Raw genomic sequence first — 19,512 nt, 5'->3', positions numbered from 1 at the left:
TTTTTCCTTCTATCTCCTCGCTTCTCTTTCTTCCATGTAGGATGTTACTGTACAAAAAACTTCAAAATATTCACCAGTAAGGATGCTCTTATTGACGAACCAATCCCATTAACCCTAGCTAACAGCACACGTGACAAGTGTTTATGAAAGTCATACAAACCAAACCACGCACGAGTCAAAGCTAGCTTGCAAGCTTATATTTATGTCACATTACGCCATTGATATAAGGCTTAGCTTATTAGGTGTGATATTTATTGGTAATACCCATACAAGGTTAATTGTTGTGTACTGTGTTGGACGTGTTTGTTGGATGCATATGAAACAGCTACCGATTCCTGCTGAGAGGAATTGGATAACAGCAAACATACAATCAAAAGTGGAAGACGACCCGCAAAGTCCGCTAGCTTCAAATTAATTGTATATATATATTATGTATGTATATTCACCTCTTTCAATCGTTAGTTTCTTCGTACTGTGTATGTAGAGTTGTAGACATATGTGATCAATCAAGTGTACTTTGTTGTTTTGCAACATATATATGTGTTTCATGTTAACAAGTCAAACATGCCTTTAATCACAACACCACTGCTACCAAATACAAATGTTGAGATCATGCAAGTAATTTCATTGTTCCCTTTGTCCCCAATTGCTTGTCTTATTACCTATTTCATTTTGATGCTCTTCACTTACTTCTATTTCATTAGTTTTTAAAAGTTTTGTTATTTTTGAAAACAAAAGTTTTGTTATTAGTCATTTAACAAAGACTATAGTATTGGAACGTCGTAAAATTAGTTAATAGCAGCACACACCGTATTATCATTTAATAAATTTTGTTGTCCATCAAGCATTAATTGTCTACTTGTCTTTCATTATGATATTCTTATTTTTAGGTGACAAGAGAAACTTGCAATCACTATCACAATGTGTGTTTAATAATTTGTAAATCACAAGAAGCATTACAATATCCTTATTGGCTAATTTAGGATGAGTTCCTCATTAGTCATTGCCAAAGACGTTCTGGTCGGACAACATAACTGTGACTTTTCTAAATGAGAGGTCCGTGATTATTTGTACTTCAATAAGTTGAGAAAGTATGAATGAACAGATACTTCAAAAATTAATGAATCTTTTTCCCTTTCTTAAATGTTTAAATTTAATTGGATGCGATACCAAGTCACGGTGATATCTTAGAGACAATCCTATCTCTTATCCCCTTGGTATATGCATGTCTAGTCCCAAAACAGTGGGTGCAACCGTCTATTTTAGCCAATTACTTCTCACTCGGACATATATTTCAACAATCGTTAACAAATCAATAAACATAAGTACACAACAAAACTATGAAGTATATATATACATCTAAACATGTGACTTTATATATTAAGATAATACTTTACCTACTCAACCACTATTTTCGAGGAAAAAAAAAAAACAAAGATTTTGACAACACGATGGATGCGACTACAATAATTATAAGAAAAACATATATAGCAGTAGCAGGCTGCCTGAAAAACGAGCAATTGCAAAAGTCAGGCACAATCAAACAAAGGTTTTATATTATCAAAACTGTCGAAAAATTGTAAGCAGAAAAGCAGGAAACAAATCAAGTCCAAGAGCTTGTAACCAATGCGAGAGAGGACATCCCATTCTCAACTGCTCTCTTAGCGCAACGCAAAACATCGTGGAATCTCTCTCGTCTCAGGTTGTTTCATCTCCTTAATTTTACAGTACATGTCCGTCTCTGTGTGTTGTTTAATTTCGCGTATTTTAATCCCCAGCCCCAAACCAGAATTAACTACCTCGATCAAGGGAACAATCATCTCAATTTCGGATCCTTCCGCACAAATCCGCCCCGAAACACTGTTCTGCACTTTCTAAGCTTATCACCCCATCGGGCCCGGAAAATAGTCCGGATAATTAGGGGATTCTCAATTCCGCCGCCTAACGAGAACTTTCGTTTTCCAAAATCGAGCCCGGAATCGGAATCGGGCTCTAGTTGAGCTCAGATGGGTCGTTCGCGAGCTGTACCTCACTCCGCCGACGATGATCCCAGCCAGAGGTCCGTTTTCCAAATTTGCAATTCAATTTTTTTTTTGAAGCTTGTTCGAATTATTTATGTAGTTTTTTTTTTTTTTTGGGTGATTTGATATAGTGCTAATATGAAAATCCAGATTAAGAGTAAAGAAAGAGCAGTGGAAAGCAAAAAATATAATAAATTTGTAATTTTTCGAATACGAGTATATCTTATCATATAGAATGAAAGATGAGACCTTAGGAAGAAAAGTCCAGCTCAATATAAAAATACAAAAAAAAAATTAAAATTAAAATTTGTGTAATTTAAGAAATCAGCAAGCATTCTGAAGCACCAGAACTAGTTTTCTAAGCTGTGAGCTTTAGCCTTTTGCGTAAGTGCCAACTTGGTTATCGTGCATGAAGATGCAAAGGAACAACTTATATAGTTATATTGAGAAAAGTTGCATTTTGAGAGAACTAGCGGTCTCTTGAAGGTTTTGTAGCATGCTTTGTTACAATGATCGTGCTTTCTGCTTAGATTTGTTAAGTATTTTGGATGAATGAACCTTTCCCTGGAAATCACTTTTTGAATGAGACTGAAGATAGAGTTTCTGAGTTTCATTTCCATAAACTGCTAGGTGCTCACAGCTGTTGTATTGGGTTGATCATAAACATAAAAGTATCCATGCTTCTATAATTCGGAAAAAAAAGTCAAGGAAAGGTGTTGGGTATAGTTAAGGAGAAGAGAATGCCACTCTGCAAAAATAGTTGCTATGCATTTTTTTCCTGTATGCAATAAAGTTTTAATGATTTTACTCTGGTGTGATGTATGCATTCTCCTCTCCCCTTGTAATCTTCAGTCGCTCAAAGAGGAAACGGACTTCCCAAAATGTGGAGAGTTTGGAAACTGGAACAGCAGGTTTGGCCTCCCTTTCATATAACTATTTATCAAATGAATTTCCTTTCGGGTTTCAGTGGTAATAAGAAGCAAAGAGTTATACAAAGGTAATGCCAGTGTCTTTAATATAAAAATCCCTTCCTTTATGTGACAAGTCCATTGCATGATTACCATCTACTTTGGCCATAGCAAAAGCAAAAGAATAAAGGAGTAATTTTATCCACTCAAAGTTATGGAGAAATATTTCTGTGCCTTATTCTGCTACATTTTGTGATCTCATCAGCCAATTTATTCTTTGCAGTTTTCAGTAACTTATTTTTTCCTTTACAAGCGGCTCATTCATTTTTTTTCATTACATATAAAAAAGGTCAAGGTTTGAGTGATGGGAAAAAGGCTTCATACCACTGTAATTACTGCAACAAAGACATCTCCGGGAAGATCCGTATTAAATGTGCAGTATGCTCTGATTTTGACCTCTGCATTGAATGCTTTTCTGTTGGAGCAGAAGTACAGCCTCACAAAAGCAATCATCCATATAGGGTCATGGTAAATAATCTTAATGAAAATCTTATTATGTATCCTTTTTACCTTATTACTATTACCATTATTATTTTTATTTTTATTATTCATCCGCATTTTTTTATCCCCCTCTCTTTTCTCATTGGCACATTATCCTTTAATTTTTTTTCCCCCAGTTCACTCTACACATTCTTTTTGCTTATGAAGTCCTTGCTTACTTTTACGAATTTTCCTTTTAATAGGATAACTTGTCTTTTCCACTCATATGCCCTGACTGGAGTGCTGATGAGGAGATACTACTTCTAGAGGTAGACTTTAAAATGGAGTTGAAAAAAAAATCAGAACTCTGTTTCTTCAGAGATGCTTATGATCTACTACCAGTTTTGTTTTGTTTTTGTTTTTTTTTGTTTTGTTTTTTTGTTTTGTTTTTTTTTTTTTACAAATCTGCACTTTGTAAAAATTGATCTCTGAAGGATGAAGAGTCCATTTTCCATTTTATCTCGATCTTAACTTGTCTCTCCCCCATTCACCCTTTCCTATGCAGGGTATAGAAATGCATGGATTAGGGAATTGGAGTGATGTTGCAGAACATGTTGGAACAAAAAGTAAACAGCAGTGTGTTGACCACTATAATGCTATATATATGAACTCTCCATGCTTCCCTCTTCCGGTACGTTGTACTTTTAGCATTTCAGCCAATACAATGTTTAAATGCTTCAATCTGAAGTGACAATTATGCCTGCATCGTACTCTATTTCACTAGGATATGTCTCATGTTATGGGAAAGAATAGAGAAGAACTCCTAGCCATGGCCAAGGAGCTGGGTGAACTTAAAAAAGGTTTGTTTGCCATTATTCTAGTTGATTTAAGTTTAGCTTTTTCAAATTAAGATTTGATTGAACAGTATGAATGATAGGTTGTTTTTCTAAATCCAGTGTATCATTAAGTATCTTTTACTTTTCTTTATGTTGTGTAAGTAAAAGCTTGACTTACACTTCTAATAGGTGATCATGTATCAGTCTCTTAATGACTCCTAAGCTGGCTTTATTGAGGTCCTAGGTTGTTCATTTTTATAAAACATGAAACTGATGACAGTGTATTATTCTAATTTCTAAATCCCCTTTCCCCAAATCCCCACCCTTTCTCTCTCCCCAACCCTAACAAACAAGAAAATAACCATCAATCTTTGCCTCTTTGGTTATCCCAATGGTTGACAGTCTTATTTTGTGTTGAGAGCTTATGTATCTTTAAGTGTGATTTGGCTTTGAATTTTTTAGGTTATACTGCCGTTGGAGATGTTAATGTGAAAGAAGAGACTCCATTCTTGGGCAGAGTCAAGTACGCATGGATTCTTTACTGCCTCTACCTTTAAGCAAATAGTTTTATCTTTATTTACCTTTTGGACTTGTGTGATTAGGATGGAAGATCAAAGAAAAGAAGCTTCAACAGGACGCGCCTCATCTTGCTTAGCGTCTGGTACAGCAATTGTTTTAACTTGAAAGTCTTATTTGTGTCTCCTAGGCTAATAAAAACTAAAAGGGAAAATATAAAAGATGCTGGTTGAAGTAATTCCAATCGTGATGATGACAGAGGACTCTACATATGCAAAGAAAATAGGACTCTACATATGCAAATAAAATAGGCTTTATGGTGTCAGGATTTAACAACCATGACATGTGGTTGATCATTTCATAGTTAATTATGTGTTAGTATGTATGCACAGAAAGAACAGCTGTTTAAAGAGTGATTAGCACCAGTATGAATAAGACCATTCTCTTGTAATAACTAAAAATAATGCCTAATTTTTATACTGAACATTGTCATTTTATTATAATGCTTACTGAAGTGGAAATTGTCTGAATATTCTTTGGTGTTTTGTGCCTGTTATCCCGTGTTGACATAATTTTGTTTCCATAGCGGATGTGGTACCTGGTGGTGCTCCAACAGGTGCTGGTAAAAGGGTCAGCATGGGCCCTAGTAAGGATGGCCATGATGGCATTAAACTAGAAGGTATGAACTGCTCATTCCTTGAATTCGTGTCTGAGGTGTACTGTTTTGGGGCATTACATCTGAAATCTGATTAACATAGTTGTTTTGTAATTTCTGTAAAAAATACAGAAGTGGAACTGCTAATGGAATATAAGATATTCTGCTTTTAGTTTTATTTTTTGGTTTGGGGAATGGGGGTTATAGCTTCTGTAGCATACTTCTTTTGTGATTTGTGTATCCATGCATGTTCAGGGATTGAAACATGAGACACAACAAAGAAATCGTAGTGGAGTTGGAGATATTGATATTTTAATTTTGAATATTTCTACTTGAATTAACCAATTACTTCCAATCTTGTATTCTGATGGGAATTATTTTGGAATCCAATCATCAAGACTAAACCTATTTATTTCAGAGTAGATGTGCAGTTGTGGAATTTATAAGTTTGTATTTATGCTACACACACAGATATATACATATAAAATATAAATAAATAAAAGCTGATGAATGCTTCTGTAGTTTCCCTTGCCACATATTTTTGGTTTGATGCTAGCAAACAAGCAGTATTTTGCCAAAATGTTCAGATCTGGGCAAAGCCCTAAATGTTCAAACCCCTAGCCACATAATCTCATCCCTATCTGTTAGAGAATTTTTTTATTTTTTATTTTTATTTTCTGTTTGAAGGAAATCTCAATCTCTTTAGTTGTATTACCAGATTCTCATGCAGACAGGAGTGTTGGAGAGAAGAAGCCTAGGAATTCAGGAGATGAAGGGCCTTCTATGACAGAACTGAGTGGTTATAATTTCAAGAGACAGGAGTTTGAAATTGAATATGATAATGATGCTGAGCAGTTATTGGCAGATATGGAATTTAAGGATACAGATACAGATGCTGAACGTGAACTGAAACTTCGAGTGCTGCATATATATTTGAAGAGGTAAACCTGTATCTTGTTTCTTTATGAGTAAATTATTCATCTTCCTCCCTGTGTATTTCAAAGACAGCATCACTTCTTACTCAATTATCTTTGTTATTATGTTGCATGAGGAACTTTTGAAATTCAGATTTGTCATTTGGACTGTTTCCTTATCCTGATGCATTTCCTCACTTGCTATCTGGGTGATGTGATTTCAAGACCATGCATTGTATGAGCAAATTGGGGCACAAATGTGTAAATTTTTTTGAACTTACTTTTAGGGTTAATTATTTTGGATTTTGGAAGGGATTTTACTAATCTGGAATTGATGTTGGCCAAATTTATGATTATCTCTGACTTCTAATTAGTTCTTAGTTCCATGCTAAATTTTGGGATAAATGCTAATAGAAATTTTCTTTTACTGCAGTATCCAACAGAAAGTTATTGGCACCTTTATACACATGCACATGTGCACACACCAGAACAAACTCAATGTGGTATACGCTATACAGATAGACAAAAATGCGTGAAATTTGTTAGTAGGAAGTTAATAGGATGATAGAAGCAATAAATATATAATGACCAGCAACATGGTAAATAAATTTCCACATTAGATTTGATATAAGTTCTATAATTATTAAATTATAACATTTGTTTTGATGGAAAATATGAGTGGAATTAGACCATATATTCCTTCATTTTTTTTTTTCTGATTGCATGGGCTAATTTCATTTATTTACTTATTTGTTTTTGATTTGCAGGCTTGATGAAAGGAAACGCAGGAAGGACTTTATCTTGGAAAGAAATTTACTTTATCCTGACCCTTTTGAAAAGGACCTCAACCCAGAGGAAAAAGAAATATGTCGTGGGTACAGGGTGTTTATGAGATTTCATTCAAAAGAAGAGCATGAGGTGTTACTAAGGAGTGTTATTGAGGAACATCGTATCTTGAGAAGAATACAAGATCTTCAGGTTGGACTCACTGCATAATGTTTACCTCATATTCTAGAGAGTTTTCCCTTTTTACCCTAACTTTTATCTTGAAGCTGTATTGCCGGTTTGAAAAGTTCTGGTTACTAAGGACAATGCTAACTCCGTAATGGTTGTGTCCTTGTCAAATAGTGTTAGATGAACCAGCACTCTTTGGAAAGACTCTGCCAAGGGCATAAAAAAAATTCTTCTTTTTCTATTATATGTCTATCAGATTTACTTGGCAGTTCTCACTTCTCACATTGTGTAAAGTCTTTGTTTTAACTGTCTTTACGCATGAATTGTTTTAACTGGTCATATGTTAAAAGTACCCTGGCTTCAAATGGCTACCACAAAATATTGTGTATATGTGACATTAGGCTGCATATTTCTGTTAATAAGCTTGTTGGAAATAAACTTCTATTATATATCCTTGCCCAGGAAGCACGAGCTGCTGGTTGCCGAACTTCTGCTGAGGCTGAAAGATATGTTGAGCAGAAGAGAAAAAGGGAAGTGGAAGAGAATACCCGTAGAGTGAAGGAGAGTATGCAGACTGCCGCTAATGGCAAATATGTTCAAAGAGCTAACAGTATTAAAGAAGAACATGACAGCAGCCCCCGAGGAGGTCTTAGAGGGCCTGTTGTATTAGATTCTAGTGGAAAGGACTTTTCATCAACCCCTTCAGAGCATTTTGTTGGAAATGCTGTAGACAATTGGGATGTTAGTGGATTTATTGGTGCTGATTTACTCTCTGAATCTGTAAGGACAGCTTTCAGTTTTCACTGCCATATTTTTCACTAACTTGTTCTATTATGTTATTAGTGGTTAATTGAGAACCTTACTCTCTTTATACTCTTTATTTTGGAGATTCTGACTATGAATTCCCTGACTGACATGCAGGAGAAACAGCTGTGTGGTGAGATCAGAATTTTGCCTACACATTATCTAAACATTCTGGAAACCCTGTCTACAGGCATTTTAAGTGGCAATATCACAAAGAAAAGTGATGCACATGGTCTCTTTAACGTCGATCCAAGCAAGGTTGACAGAGTTTATGATATGCTCGTCAAAAAAGGGTTTGCTCCAGCATGATGGTGTCATTTTGATCATATGAAGCTTATCATGAGGTCTTACCTTGCTGAAGAATTGTTGTTAAATATCCAATTGTGTGCTTCAAGTGAAAGATTGGCAGATATGGAGCTACTTATTATAGGGCAGTGATACTAAATAATGATACAGTCACAGAATGGACAATTTGATACACATTATTGTTTACTTATAGGACATAGGTAGCATATAGATTGTATTGATAGTATGTTAAGTTATTCTGACAGACAACAGGACATTTAGGTTGCACCCATTACCTAGTAAATGTGCTAGGGTGCAACATCAGATGGGCACTTGGGATGTGTTTGGCTGTGCAGAAGAGAAGAGCACTGTAAATATGTAACTATTTAATCCCTGCTGTTCTAGTTCTCATTTAGGTGGCTGTTTCCACTTTGTAAGAGTGTTTTCCTTTCAGCTGAACTGAGATTCTAACACAGCAGATATGAACAAGCCACAAGTACAACCTTGGACAATGTAATTGCAAAACAGCTAATTAATTTATTTATCTTCTTTGTTGTAACTGATTACCTTGTTTTGTTTTAGTAAAAATGATAAGTGAGTAGCAACCCCAACCAAGTTGGTCAAGCTGATGATTTAGTAACCACAAGATTATAAATTTTCAGCATGAGCAGCTTATTGACCTTTTTAGTTTGAGTTGGTTAACTAATTTACCTCCTTATAGTGCATGTTTATTCATTTCACATCCTCAGACAGATGATGTGGGTGTAATTTTATTACATCTCTAGATTTTATTGAAAATAGAAAAAGAAATAAATAAAAACTGACTTTTCAATAAAGATCATGAAGTAAAAAGTGAAAGTACATATAGTATTCCTCGATCTTTTACTTGTTCTTTCTCGACTTTTTCTTGTCCCTTACAAGCCATTGCACAATCATATCTGCCAAGAATGTGAACGCAATTGTCAATCCAGCTACTACTCCAAACCCAAATCCAGCACCTGCAAATTTCCAATCAAACATGGCTTCAGTTTCAGAGCTCTCACCCTGTGATGGTTCCACAGTATTGCCAACATCTGGACTACATTTCCTTGAGAGTGGAGTTCCACATAATCCAGCATTTCCTTTGTAGGAACTATTCTCGAAAGTGTTGAACTGGTACCCCGAAGGAATGCGACCGGTCAATTGGTTGTAGGACAAATCCAGCACTTCCAAGAAAGTCATGATGGTGAGCTGTGGAGGAATCATGCCCGAGAATTTGTTTCTCGAGAGATCTAAAGATTCTAGCTGAGACAACTCTTGCAGTGATGGAGGGATCCCCCCATCAAAGGCATTTCGAGACAGGTTAAGCACAATCAACGATTTCAGTTCCCCAATTATAGCAGGGACCTTACCCTGAAACCTGTTGTTTGACAGATCCAAGGACACATAGATAGTCAATATCTTAACAAGCTCCATCGTATTATTTTTGTTCATAATGGTCACTGAATCTTGATAGTATTCATACTGTCCAATGACCTTGGGCACTGATTCATTTCCCCCAACCATAACCATTGCACTCAAGCTCTGCAGGAATTCCCAGGACAGCTCCCCTGTGAGCCTGTTGAAAGATAGTCTTGGTAGCACAAACTTTGCCCCGGGATGCTTCTCCACCGAACCATACAAACTGTTGTTTCGCAAGACAAGAACTTTGAGTGCTGGGAGTTTCTCTAACCAAAACGGGAATGTATCAGATATCAAATTGTTCCCTAAATCAAGAACCTCCAGCATTCTGCAGTTGGCCAGAGATCTTGACAGCTTCCCTTTCAAGCGGTTGCCATTGAGATTCAGAGAGCGAAGCCTGGCTGCTGATGCAAAATTAGAAGGCATTTGATGGTATTTGTTGCTTTGCAAGTTCAACACAAACAAAGTTGAAATCCTGACCAGGCAGTCTGGGATCAGGCCACTCAAATTATTGTGTGAGGCATCAAGAATGGATAATTTGCTCAGTTTGCACAGTCCCTCTGGAAGAGATCCTTGGAGAAGATTGTGACGAAGATCAAGAGTTTCCAAATTATTCAAAGAAACATTTGAATGAAACTCAGCAATGACAGATAACAAATTGTGAGAAACATTCACATACTGCAGTGAATTCTTCCATATCCAGCTTGGTGTCTGCCCATCTATCTTGTTATCAGAAAGGTCAAGAAACCATAAGGAACCAAGGCCTTTCAAGAACTCGGGTAACTTAAACATGTTACAGGACCGCATCACCAGTTTCCCTAGTGTTGCATATGAGCCATTTCCCAGTTCAAGAAAATCAACTGGATTGTGAGAAAGATCCAGCTCATCGAGAATGTTGTTCCCCAGCCAATCTGGAACATAACCTTGGATGTGATTATCTGAAAGATTCAGGATTCTAAGTTGAACTTGGCTCTTCAGGAAAATTGGGAACTCAGATAAATTGCATTTCCTTAAATGCAATTCTTCTAGTTGAGGCATCTCAAAGATTCTGTCATCAGTTTCAACTGTCAAACTGTTGCTGGAAAGATCTAAATTTGTCAAGTTTTTGAGCTTCTGCAACATCTCCATTTTCACACTACCACTGAAGTTGTTAGACGCCAATGATAGACGAATAAGGTTTGGGAGCTCAAAGATTGTTGCAGGTACCACCCCATTCAACTGATTGCCATTCAAATACAAAGTCTCCAAAACTGAGGAGGATGCATCAGAGACCTCGTCGACGTCGAGTTCACCACTGAATTTGTTATCATTAAGGTACAAGGTTTTCAGATCAGGCAGTGTGAAAACAGAAGAGTGAATTCCACCCGTGAGAAGATTGAACGACATGCGAAGGTCTGAGAGATTTGGCACACTTCCACTATGAAATGGGGGCAAAAAACCAGTGAACTTGTTGTAACTAATATCCAACTCAAAAATTCTAGTGAGGTTGGAAAGTGATGGTGGAAGTAAACCTGAGAAATTGCAAGTATAAATCAACAAACTTTCCAGGAATTGAAGATTCCCAATGGACTTGGGCAACTCCCCATGAAAGTTTGTTTCATAAAGTGCCAAATATTGCAAAGAGCTGTTCTTTGGAAACTCTGGAAACTGGCCATTCAGAAGGCCATTTGTTGAAATATCAATTCTTTGCAGGTTTGGAAGGAGAAAGATGTTTTCTGGGAAATCCCCATAGAGCTGACAAGAAGCCAGATTGAGACTTGCCAAGTTTACAAAATTCTCCAACAAAGGAGGAACCTCAGAAGACAAATTGTTATTGTCTATCCACAAATAAGACAGAGATTTTAGCCCTCCAAATGAAGGGTGGATAGGGCCATTGAGACGACAATGGGAAAGACTCAAAACCTCAAGATTAGGGAGAGCAGAAGACAAAGCTTGAGACCAGTTAGACCCTTGAGCAGACAGGTCTACATAATCAAGATAAACCACTTTCAAACCCCTCAAATTCCTGAAAAAAGATTCAAGATTTGGCTTTTCCAGCCTGAGACGATGGAGCTCTTCAAATTCAAAAATCCGGTCGGAATCCGGGTCATTAAATAACGGCGGCAACTCACAAAACGACATCGTGGAAAGATCAAGCGACACTAACCTCGTCAGCTTCGAAATCCCCGCAGGAACCTGGTCGGAGAAACACGAATACGAGAGATTAAGATGCATCAAATCCCTCAGTTTCTCAAACCCCGACGGAATCGGACTCAGCTGGAAATTATTGCGAGCAAGATTGAGACTTTGGAGATATTGAAGCTTGAAAATGGAAGAAATATGGCCAGAAAGCATACTGGAACTCAAGTCAAGCCCAGTAACATAACCAGCATGATCACACGTTACCCCATTCCAAGAACAACAATCCTCGCCCATATCCCATTTCATAACTTTCGTGGTAGACTGGTCATAAAATGGAGCATAAAATGGAGCAGAGGGCGATGGATGATCGATAAAATCCCTTCGAAGCTGCGCCAACGCCATTCTTTGGCTCTCTACACACCGCTTATGTGTTCCTGGCAACGCCGAAGATGATGATGATGATAGAACAACAACACTATGCATTGATAAAACTATCAGAACTAGCTTTAGATGACTGTAAAGAAGTCCCATTTTTTTTTTTCCTTTTTTTATGTTTTTCTTGAAAAATGATAGTAGAAGGAGTAGAATGGGCTAATAGCTGGTGTTAATAGCCATGCAAAAAGGAATTCTTCAGAATTGAAGTATTTATGGAAGTATGATATGGAACTTGGAAATCTGTATTAAATATTGATTTAATGTAACTTTATAAGTGACAATGTATTTTTTTAAACATTCTTTTTGAGTTGGTATCTTTCAGCAGCGAATTGGGATAGTGGGGCCAGAAAATTAGTGTGGATGGTAAAAATATTTCAGAAATTTTCGAAGTGTCAGTATCTTGATTAAGTATACTTATTAAATTGGATTAAATGCAATGACCCCATTTAAGTCAATGCAGAATATGATATGAATTTTTCTTTAAACAATAATTTGCCACTTATGTTAGAGCAAGTTGCATATCCATAAAAACCTGTGTTGATTGGGTCAGTTTTTTTTTTTTTTATTTTTTTTTAAAGAAAACTTTATTAGAATTATTTTCAATTTAGTCATTAATTAGGTCGTGATTTTTTAAATTTAATTTCAATTAATAATTTTAAACCCTATATTCATTTCATCTTCATAAAAAAGAATAGTTAAAAAGTAAATTATTATCTTTAATTTCTTTTGTTACTATTTTTTTTAAAAATTTTTAAAAAATCTATTGAACCTTTTATTAATGCAATTAAAGTTCAATTAGGATTGAATTAATGCTAAGCATTGTGTTCACACACACACACACACAGAGATGATCATTTGATATCCCTCTTCACATGAAAAGTAATCACTAATATGGGCCTTTGATCTCGCAATTGTGTGTGTTCATGATTTTTTTTAAAAGTTGTTGGATTATTTATTTACATATACTTATATAGAGGGCGGAATTAGTAATTTGGTGTGCATTTAAAATCATGATATTATTGTTTGTAGGATTGTATTTTTTCTCCCAAAATGTTGAATCTTTAACCCCGAGGGCCCTCATATCCCGACCCGACAAAGCATCTAGAAGGATGTAAATCATGATAACTCAACCAAACACATAGGTTAGACCTTTACTCACTGTGCACAAGAAGCCGGCAAATTATGCTATAGATTCGGGTCTATGTTCACAAATTTAGAATTCTATATTCACAATTTTAGATCTCAATATACAAAATTACATTACTCAATATTCATAATTTTTTAACTCTATATTCACAATTTTGTTATATAGATTCAAAAATTGTGTTACACTGTTGAACATAGAGTTTTGATACGGTTGAACATGGAATTATGAAATTGTGAACGCGGAATTATAAAATTGTGAACATATATAGAGTTATGAAATTGTGAACGTAGAGCTATGAAATTGTGAACATGAAATTATGAAAATGAAGTTATGAAACTATGAACATATAATTATAAAATTGTGAACATGGAATTATGATATTATGAACATAGAGTTATAAAATTGTGAACATGAATCCAGATTCATGACATAACAAATGCAATAAGCTCCCCTCACTTTAAAATGTTAGGATTGTATTTTTTTTTTTTTTTACTTCATATTCCATACCCTACTATAGGCTCATGTGCATATGGATTGCGAGTTGAATTCACAAGAGGGAAAAGGAAAGATATTTTGCTTTCTAGACATCAACTTGCTTCTTGCTTCTAAGGCGGTCCTTAATCTAGCAAATTTCTCTAACTTTTTAAAATGAGTTTCACTTTCACATCATCAAATTTACAAATTCTCTATTATTTATTCTACATTCCTGCAAATTTCTCTTACTTTTAAAAATGAGGTCTACTTTCATTTTATATTATATAATAACTATAATAATAATAATAATAATAATAATAATACAAAAACCGGATAAAGTACAAAGGCTGCCATTATGGTAGCCTTTTAAGTGTTTAGCAAGCTTGCTAAACACATAGGAAAAAAAATTAAATAAAAAAAAAAGTAAAAATCTAGGTCCATTCAATTTTCACAATAGCACTTTCCTAAATATAGTCTTCCAAATAATTCCACTTCCTTGAAACATCTTTCTCACAAGTGTTAAAATATCAAAAATTCCAAAAGAAAAAAAAAATTGTATACTTTCCTTCGTTACCTTTGAAATTAATAGAATAACAATTTTGAAACAGTAAAAGTAAACATATTTTTTTTCCATTATTTGTCAATAGTCCAATTACCTTAAATCATGATAACTCATCTGAACACAGCATGCACAAGGAGCCCCTTTACTTTAAGAGGTTGCTTCCACTCTATCGCTGATGAGACTTGATCACTGATTTTTTTTTCAAACTTCACTCATGTGACTAACTGAGGTGTCCATATGGACAATAGTCCAATTACCTTGTTCTGTGGAGTGGAGCACTCCAATGAAGTGGACATATGAGAAAATTAGAATGGTAAGTTAAAGATATTTTGCTTAATTGAGTGATGAACAAGTTGAATGCATGAGGTGAAAGGCTATCATGATCATCAATATCTAAGATGCATGAAAGAAAATAAAATAATAAAAAAGGTGAGTTTATTTATTCAATTATACCAAAGTAACCCAATGGGGTAGCTCAAGTGACAAATAAGCTCTCTTTGTGGGGAAGAATTTCAGGAGAATTCGAGTTCGATTCTCGCAAGCGACGATTCCCTTTGGGAGCGAACGTAGGTAGACCCGGACCTCCGTTCCACGGACGGAGAAAGATCTCGTGAATTTATCAGAAAAAAAAATACCATGCCACGCAAGTCACCCTTTATGATAAATCAAATTTATCAATTGAAAATTTTTAAAACAATCACCCTGTATGATAAATCCGCCTCTTGCCCAAGTAGTATTTTTCATCAGGTGTGAAAATGACTATTCCTTTCACAAACATACTGTGACTTCTTAGTACATGGTGCCATACTTTAATACTTGAAAGTATTGATCCTTGCACTCATAGGATGTGCCATGTGCCATGTGCCATATTTGAATACTTCAATGTGTTGATCCTAGCACTCGTAGAATACAAGACTATTCTAATTTTCTTGCTTATAATTGACCCCATGAGTGAGAGGTTGATTGATTGATCTTCATTGATCATGATAGCCCTATCACCTCATCAACAGAAGATGTTTTCAAAAAATATGATAATTTGTAAATTTATTTTGTTTTTACATATATTATTGATAAGATTATCTATTTTGAGATTTTATTATTTTGTTATAACTACTGAAACTTCGTTAAAAAAACATATTTTTACAAACAAAACAATATAATTATACTCATTTTTTATTTCATCTCTTTCAAGATTTTATTCTTATTTTCTTCATTTGATCAGCAAAATACCATGTTGACAAATATAAATTGTTAATTTCACGATAATTTAGTAATAAAAAAAAAAAAGTGAGAATCATATCCTTAAGTCAAGTGTATAATGCAATTAAATTCTCTAACTAAAAAAAAAAAAGTTCTCTCAAGCCCCTTCAACCAACAAAAAATAAATGTAATTGAGTATAAATATTACATACTACGTAAGGTTATTGTTGATTTGATATTGATTTTGTTTTTTTACATGTATTATTTTTTAACTTGGCGATGACTTGGTCAACTCTATTTACCTCCATTTGTAATTTGACAATTATAAGCCTTCGAGTTGTTGTCCCCCCACCCCCTCCTCCCCCACCCAAAAGAAACGTTTTTAAATTACAAAATATGTAATTTGAATATTTTTATATGACGACACATAAACAATTTAGTCGTCCCAACTCCTAAATTTGGGGCGATGATTGTTTCCATCCCATATATGGAATGAAGCCTTCATCCCCATGGTGTCTTTGTCCTAGATCTGAGATGAAAATATCAATCACTTCGAAGTTATGGTGTACAATGACTTTTTAAAGCATTCATGACTGTTTTTTTTTTTTTTTTATAAATTTTGACAGTTATGGTTATTATTCAAGAAATTTTGGAAAACAATTAGGTGGCTATTTTCTTCATTTGAATTTTTTTTAAAAGTAATTATTTAAAATTGCCCAATTTATCACCAAATCACTCCTCATTTGAAAATAGTTTATGTGGAACCATAGTTAATGCCAAATTATTATTTGATAATATACTAGGTAGTAAAGGGAGTACTTTAACAAGTTCATTTCACTTTTGATTTATCAATTATAGTGATATTTTTCGTTTTTGATAGATCATTGACTTTGATCTATTTCATTTTATTTAATTCTCAATTGTTAAAAAGGCTTCGCGCTTTCACTTTTAATCTAAAATGTCAAAAATGCTCTTCATTGTAGTAGTGTGAGATTTGGCAAAATTTTCAATCATTTTAAGTATTTAGGACTAATTAAATATGGAGTAGAAGTGTAGAACACTGGTACAAATCAATGACAAACTATGAGACAAATTATTAATGGTGAGAATTAAAAGTGAAAATATCACTATAGTATGCAAATCTTGTACAATGGCTTAATCAATAAAACCTTGGCAAAAGTTGAATCAATATAGTTTTGCGATTCAATTACAAACTGTGCACTTATATATGCAAACTATGAGCTTAACCCAAACACACACATCCCATTGTTCATTGCAGAAATTGAACTCTTACTTCGCCGTTAAAATAAGTTTTAAATAAGATTTTTCATCCACTAAATCAATGCTTTGAGATAAAACTAACAAATACTTCCTATCTTTTACCTAAGGAGGGAGAAAAAGAACAACAGAAAACATACTAAAGGAAATAAGGTATGCAGACCAAACTCATACTTGAACTCAACATTGGCACTACCTCTGTTTATTGATGCAGAAAGAGGTTTATGTCCTCTAGTGGCTACATTAATTGTAGGGTTTCTTATCGTTGTGTCCCATCTTTGGAAATTTCTTTGCATTATTTCTACATTGACTAGAGAAATCGTGTGTCCACTTTCTCTCTTTCCTGATTTACTTGGAAATTTCTAGTCATATGAGTTCTTATTTCTTACGACATGTTTGGTACATGAGAATTTTAATTCATTTCCTACATAATTTTTTTAATTTTAAAAATTTCATTATTTACTTAGAGGGAATTCTAATTCCATCATTTTATAGAATTATAATTATCACTCCCAATAATTTCTATTCGATGCCAAATGAAAAAAGAAAAAGTAAAAAGAAAAAAGAAATGAATAGACAAATTTACTCTTACTTTGCTTGCCAAACAACCTGTTAAGTATTACTCCAACAATACCGACTAAGGTCATAAAACATGATTTAATCCGTGCACATCTACGAGTAATGACTGCAGATTTTTTTGTCATTCAAAAAAAAATATTAATCCAACAAAAATACTACTCATACTCTCAATTTTTACTTTATTTTTTACTTTAACATTACAAGAAAATTAATACATAAATGTGTATCAATTAAATACTTGTGAATTTTTTAAATTTACCTATGAATTTTTTAATTGATAAATTTGATTTATCATATAGTGTGGCTTACATGACATGGTATAATTGAATAAAAAAATTCATATTTTTTTATTATTTTATTTTCTTTCATGAATAAAATCAAAATATGTGTGGTAGTGTTATACTCAAAGTACATTTATCATTTTAAAAAAAAAGAATTATATATTTATATGAACCATTACCGCGAATGATTCATGCATCTTAGATATTGATGATGATGACAGTCCTTTCACCTCATGTATTCAACTTGTTCATCACACTATTAAGCAAAATATCTTTAATTTACCATTCTAATTTTCTCATATGTCCCACTTCATTCCACTGCACCAAACAAGGCAATTTAACTATTGCCCGTATGGGCAGTTCAATTAGTTACATGAGTAAAATTTAGGAGCAAAAATCATGAATTGAGTCTAATCAGCGACAGTGTAGGAGTAACCTCTTTGTCGGAGGTGGGACCCTTGGAGTTGGGAATTCAACTTTCAGAGCAAAGATAATTAGACTATTGACAAATAATGAATTAAAAAAATATGTTTACTTTTATTGTTTCAAAATTGTTATTCTATTAATTCCAAAGGTAAATCTCAAAGTTAATGAAGGAAAGTATACTTTTGGAATTTTTGATATTTTCACACTTGTGAGAAAGATGTTTCAAGGAAGTGCAATTATTTGGAACACTATATTTAGGAAAGTGATGTTGTGAAAATTGAATGGAGTATTAGAAGCAAGAAGCAAATGTCAAGTTGATCTCTAGAAAGCAAATTATCTTTCCTTTCCCGGTTTTCCCTCTTGTGAATTCAACTTGAAATCCATATTCACAACAGTCTATACTGGAGTGCGCACTGATGGAATATGAAGTGGGAGCACATTATGAAATTGAAAGTGTACAATTTTACCAAAAATACAATGAGAAAATACAATCCTATAAAAAATATACATCCTAAAATCACACATTGCATCCCCAACTTATATATATATATATTATAAAAGCACAATGCTCAGTATTCAATCCTAACTTTATTTGCATTAATAAAAGGTTCAATAGATTTTTTTAAAATAAAAATAAAAAATAGTAACAAAAGAAAGATAATAATTTACTTTTTAACTACTCTTTTTTTATGAAAATGAAATGAAATGAATATAAAATTTAAAATATGATCAAATTATTAATTGAAATTAAATTTAAAAATATCACGACGTAATTGATGACTAAATTAAAAATACCTCTGATAAAATTCTCTTTTGTAAAAAAAAAAAAACCTGACCCGATCAAACAGGTCGTCATGGAAATGCAACTTGCTCTAACATAAGTGGCAAATTATTGTTTAAAAAATACATATCATTTCTGCATTGACTTAAATGGGGATTGGGTCATTGCTTTTAATCCAATTTAATAAGTATACTTAATCAAGATACTGACACTTTGAAAATTTCTGAAATATTTTTACCACCCACACTAATTTTCTCTCCCCACTATCCCAATTTTCTGCTGAAAGATACCAACTCAAAAAGAATGTTTAAAAAAATACATTGTCACTTATAAAGTTACATTAAATCAATATTTAATACAGACTTCCATATCATACTTCTATAAATACTTCAATACTGAAGATTTCCTTTTTGCA

The 19,512-nt window shown here is 33.9% G+C and overlaps 2 protein-coding genes across 2 annotated transcripts; one reads left to right on the top strand and one right to left on the bottom strand.

Annotated features, from left to right (window-relative positions):
* The first annotated feature begins 1,512 nt into the window (after positions 1 to 1,512).
* LOC116010185 (transcriptional adapter ADA2-like) lies at positions 1,513 to 8,932 on the top strand. The gene is made up of 14 exons (XM_031249467.1): positions 1,513 to 1,702; positions 1,779 to 2,059; positions 2,874 to 2,932; positions 3,279 to 3,457; positions 3,673 to 3,738; positions 3,975 to 4,100; positions 4,194 to 4,269; positions 4,708 to 4,768; positions 4,848 to 4,906; positions 5,348 to 5,440; positions 6,135 to 6,357; positions 7,098 to 7,308; positions 7,747 to 8,064; positions 8,206 to 8,932. The coding sequence occupies exons 2-14, from the start codon at positions 2,007 to 2,009 to the stop codon at positions 8,395 to 8,397; spliced, it is 1,716 nt and encodes a 571-aa protein (XP_031105327.1). The 5' UTR covers positions 1,513 to 1,702; positions 1,779 to 2,006; the 3' UTR covers positions 8,398 to 8,932.
* Positions 8,933 to 9,255: 323 nt separating this feature from the next.
* On the bottom strand, positions 9,256 to 12,336 carry LOC116010083 (receptor-like protein 7). The gene has a single exon (XM_031249347.1). It carries the CDS (start codon positions 12,334 to 12,336, stop codon positions 9,256 to 9,258), a length of 3,081 nt encoding a protein of 1,026 aa, XP_031105207.1.
* Positions 12,337 to 19,512: the final 7,176 nt, after the last annotated feature.

This window comes from Ipomoea triloba, chromosome 2 (genome assembly GCF_003576645.1).
Source record: "Ipomoea triloba cultivar NCNSP0323 chromosome 2, ASM357664v1".
Classification (NCBI taxonomy): domain Eukaryota; kingdom Viridiplantae; phylum Streptophyta; class Magnoliopsida; order Solanales; family Convolvulaceae; genus Ipomoea; species Ipomoea triloba.
Note: the sequence above shows the minus strand (reverse complement) of the source record. Positions and strands in the feature narration are given on the sequence as shown.

What these genes read in the sequence shown, in the direction of transcription:
- LOC116010083 (XM_031249347.1), bottom strand. Translation starts at nt 12,336, where the DNA reads ATGGCGTTGGCGCAGCTTCGAAGGGATTTTATCGATCATCCATCGCCC.
- LOC116010185 (XM_031249467.1), top strand. Translation starts at nt 2,007, where the DNA reads ATGGGTCGTTCGCGAGCTGTACCTCACTCCGCCGACGATGATCCCAGC. An exon ending in CCATTCTTGGGCAGAGTCAA is followed by an intron (nt 4,769 to 4,847) that starts GTACGCATGGAT and finishes TTGTGTGATTAG; the next exon opens with GATGGAAGATCAAAGAAAAG. An exon ending in CTGCATATATATTTGAAGAG is followed by an intron (nt 6,358 to 7,097) that starts GTAAACCTGTAT and finishes TTTGATTTGCAG; the next exon opens with GCTTGATGAAAGGAAACGCA.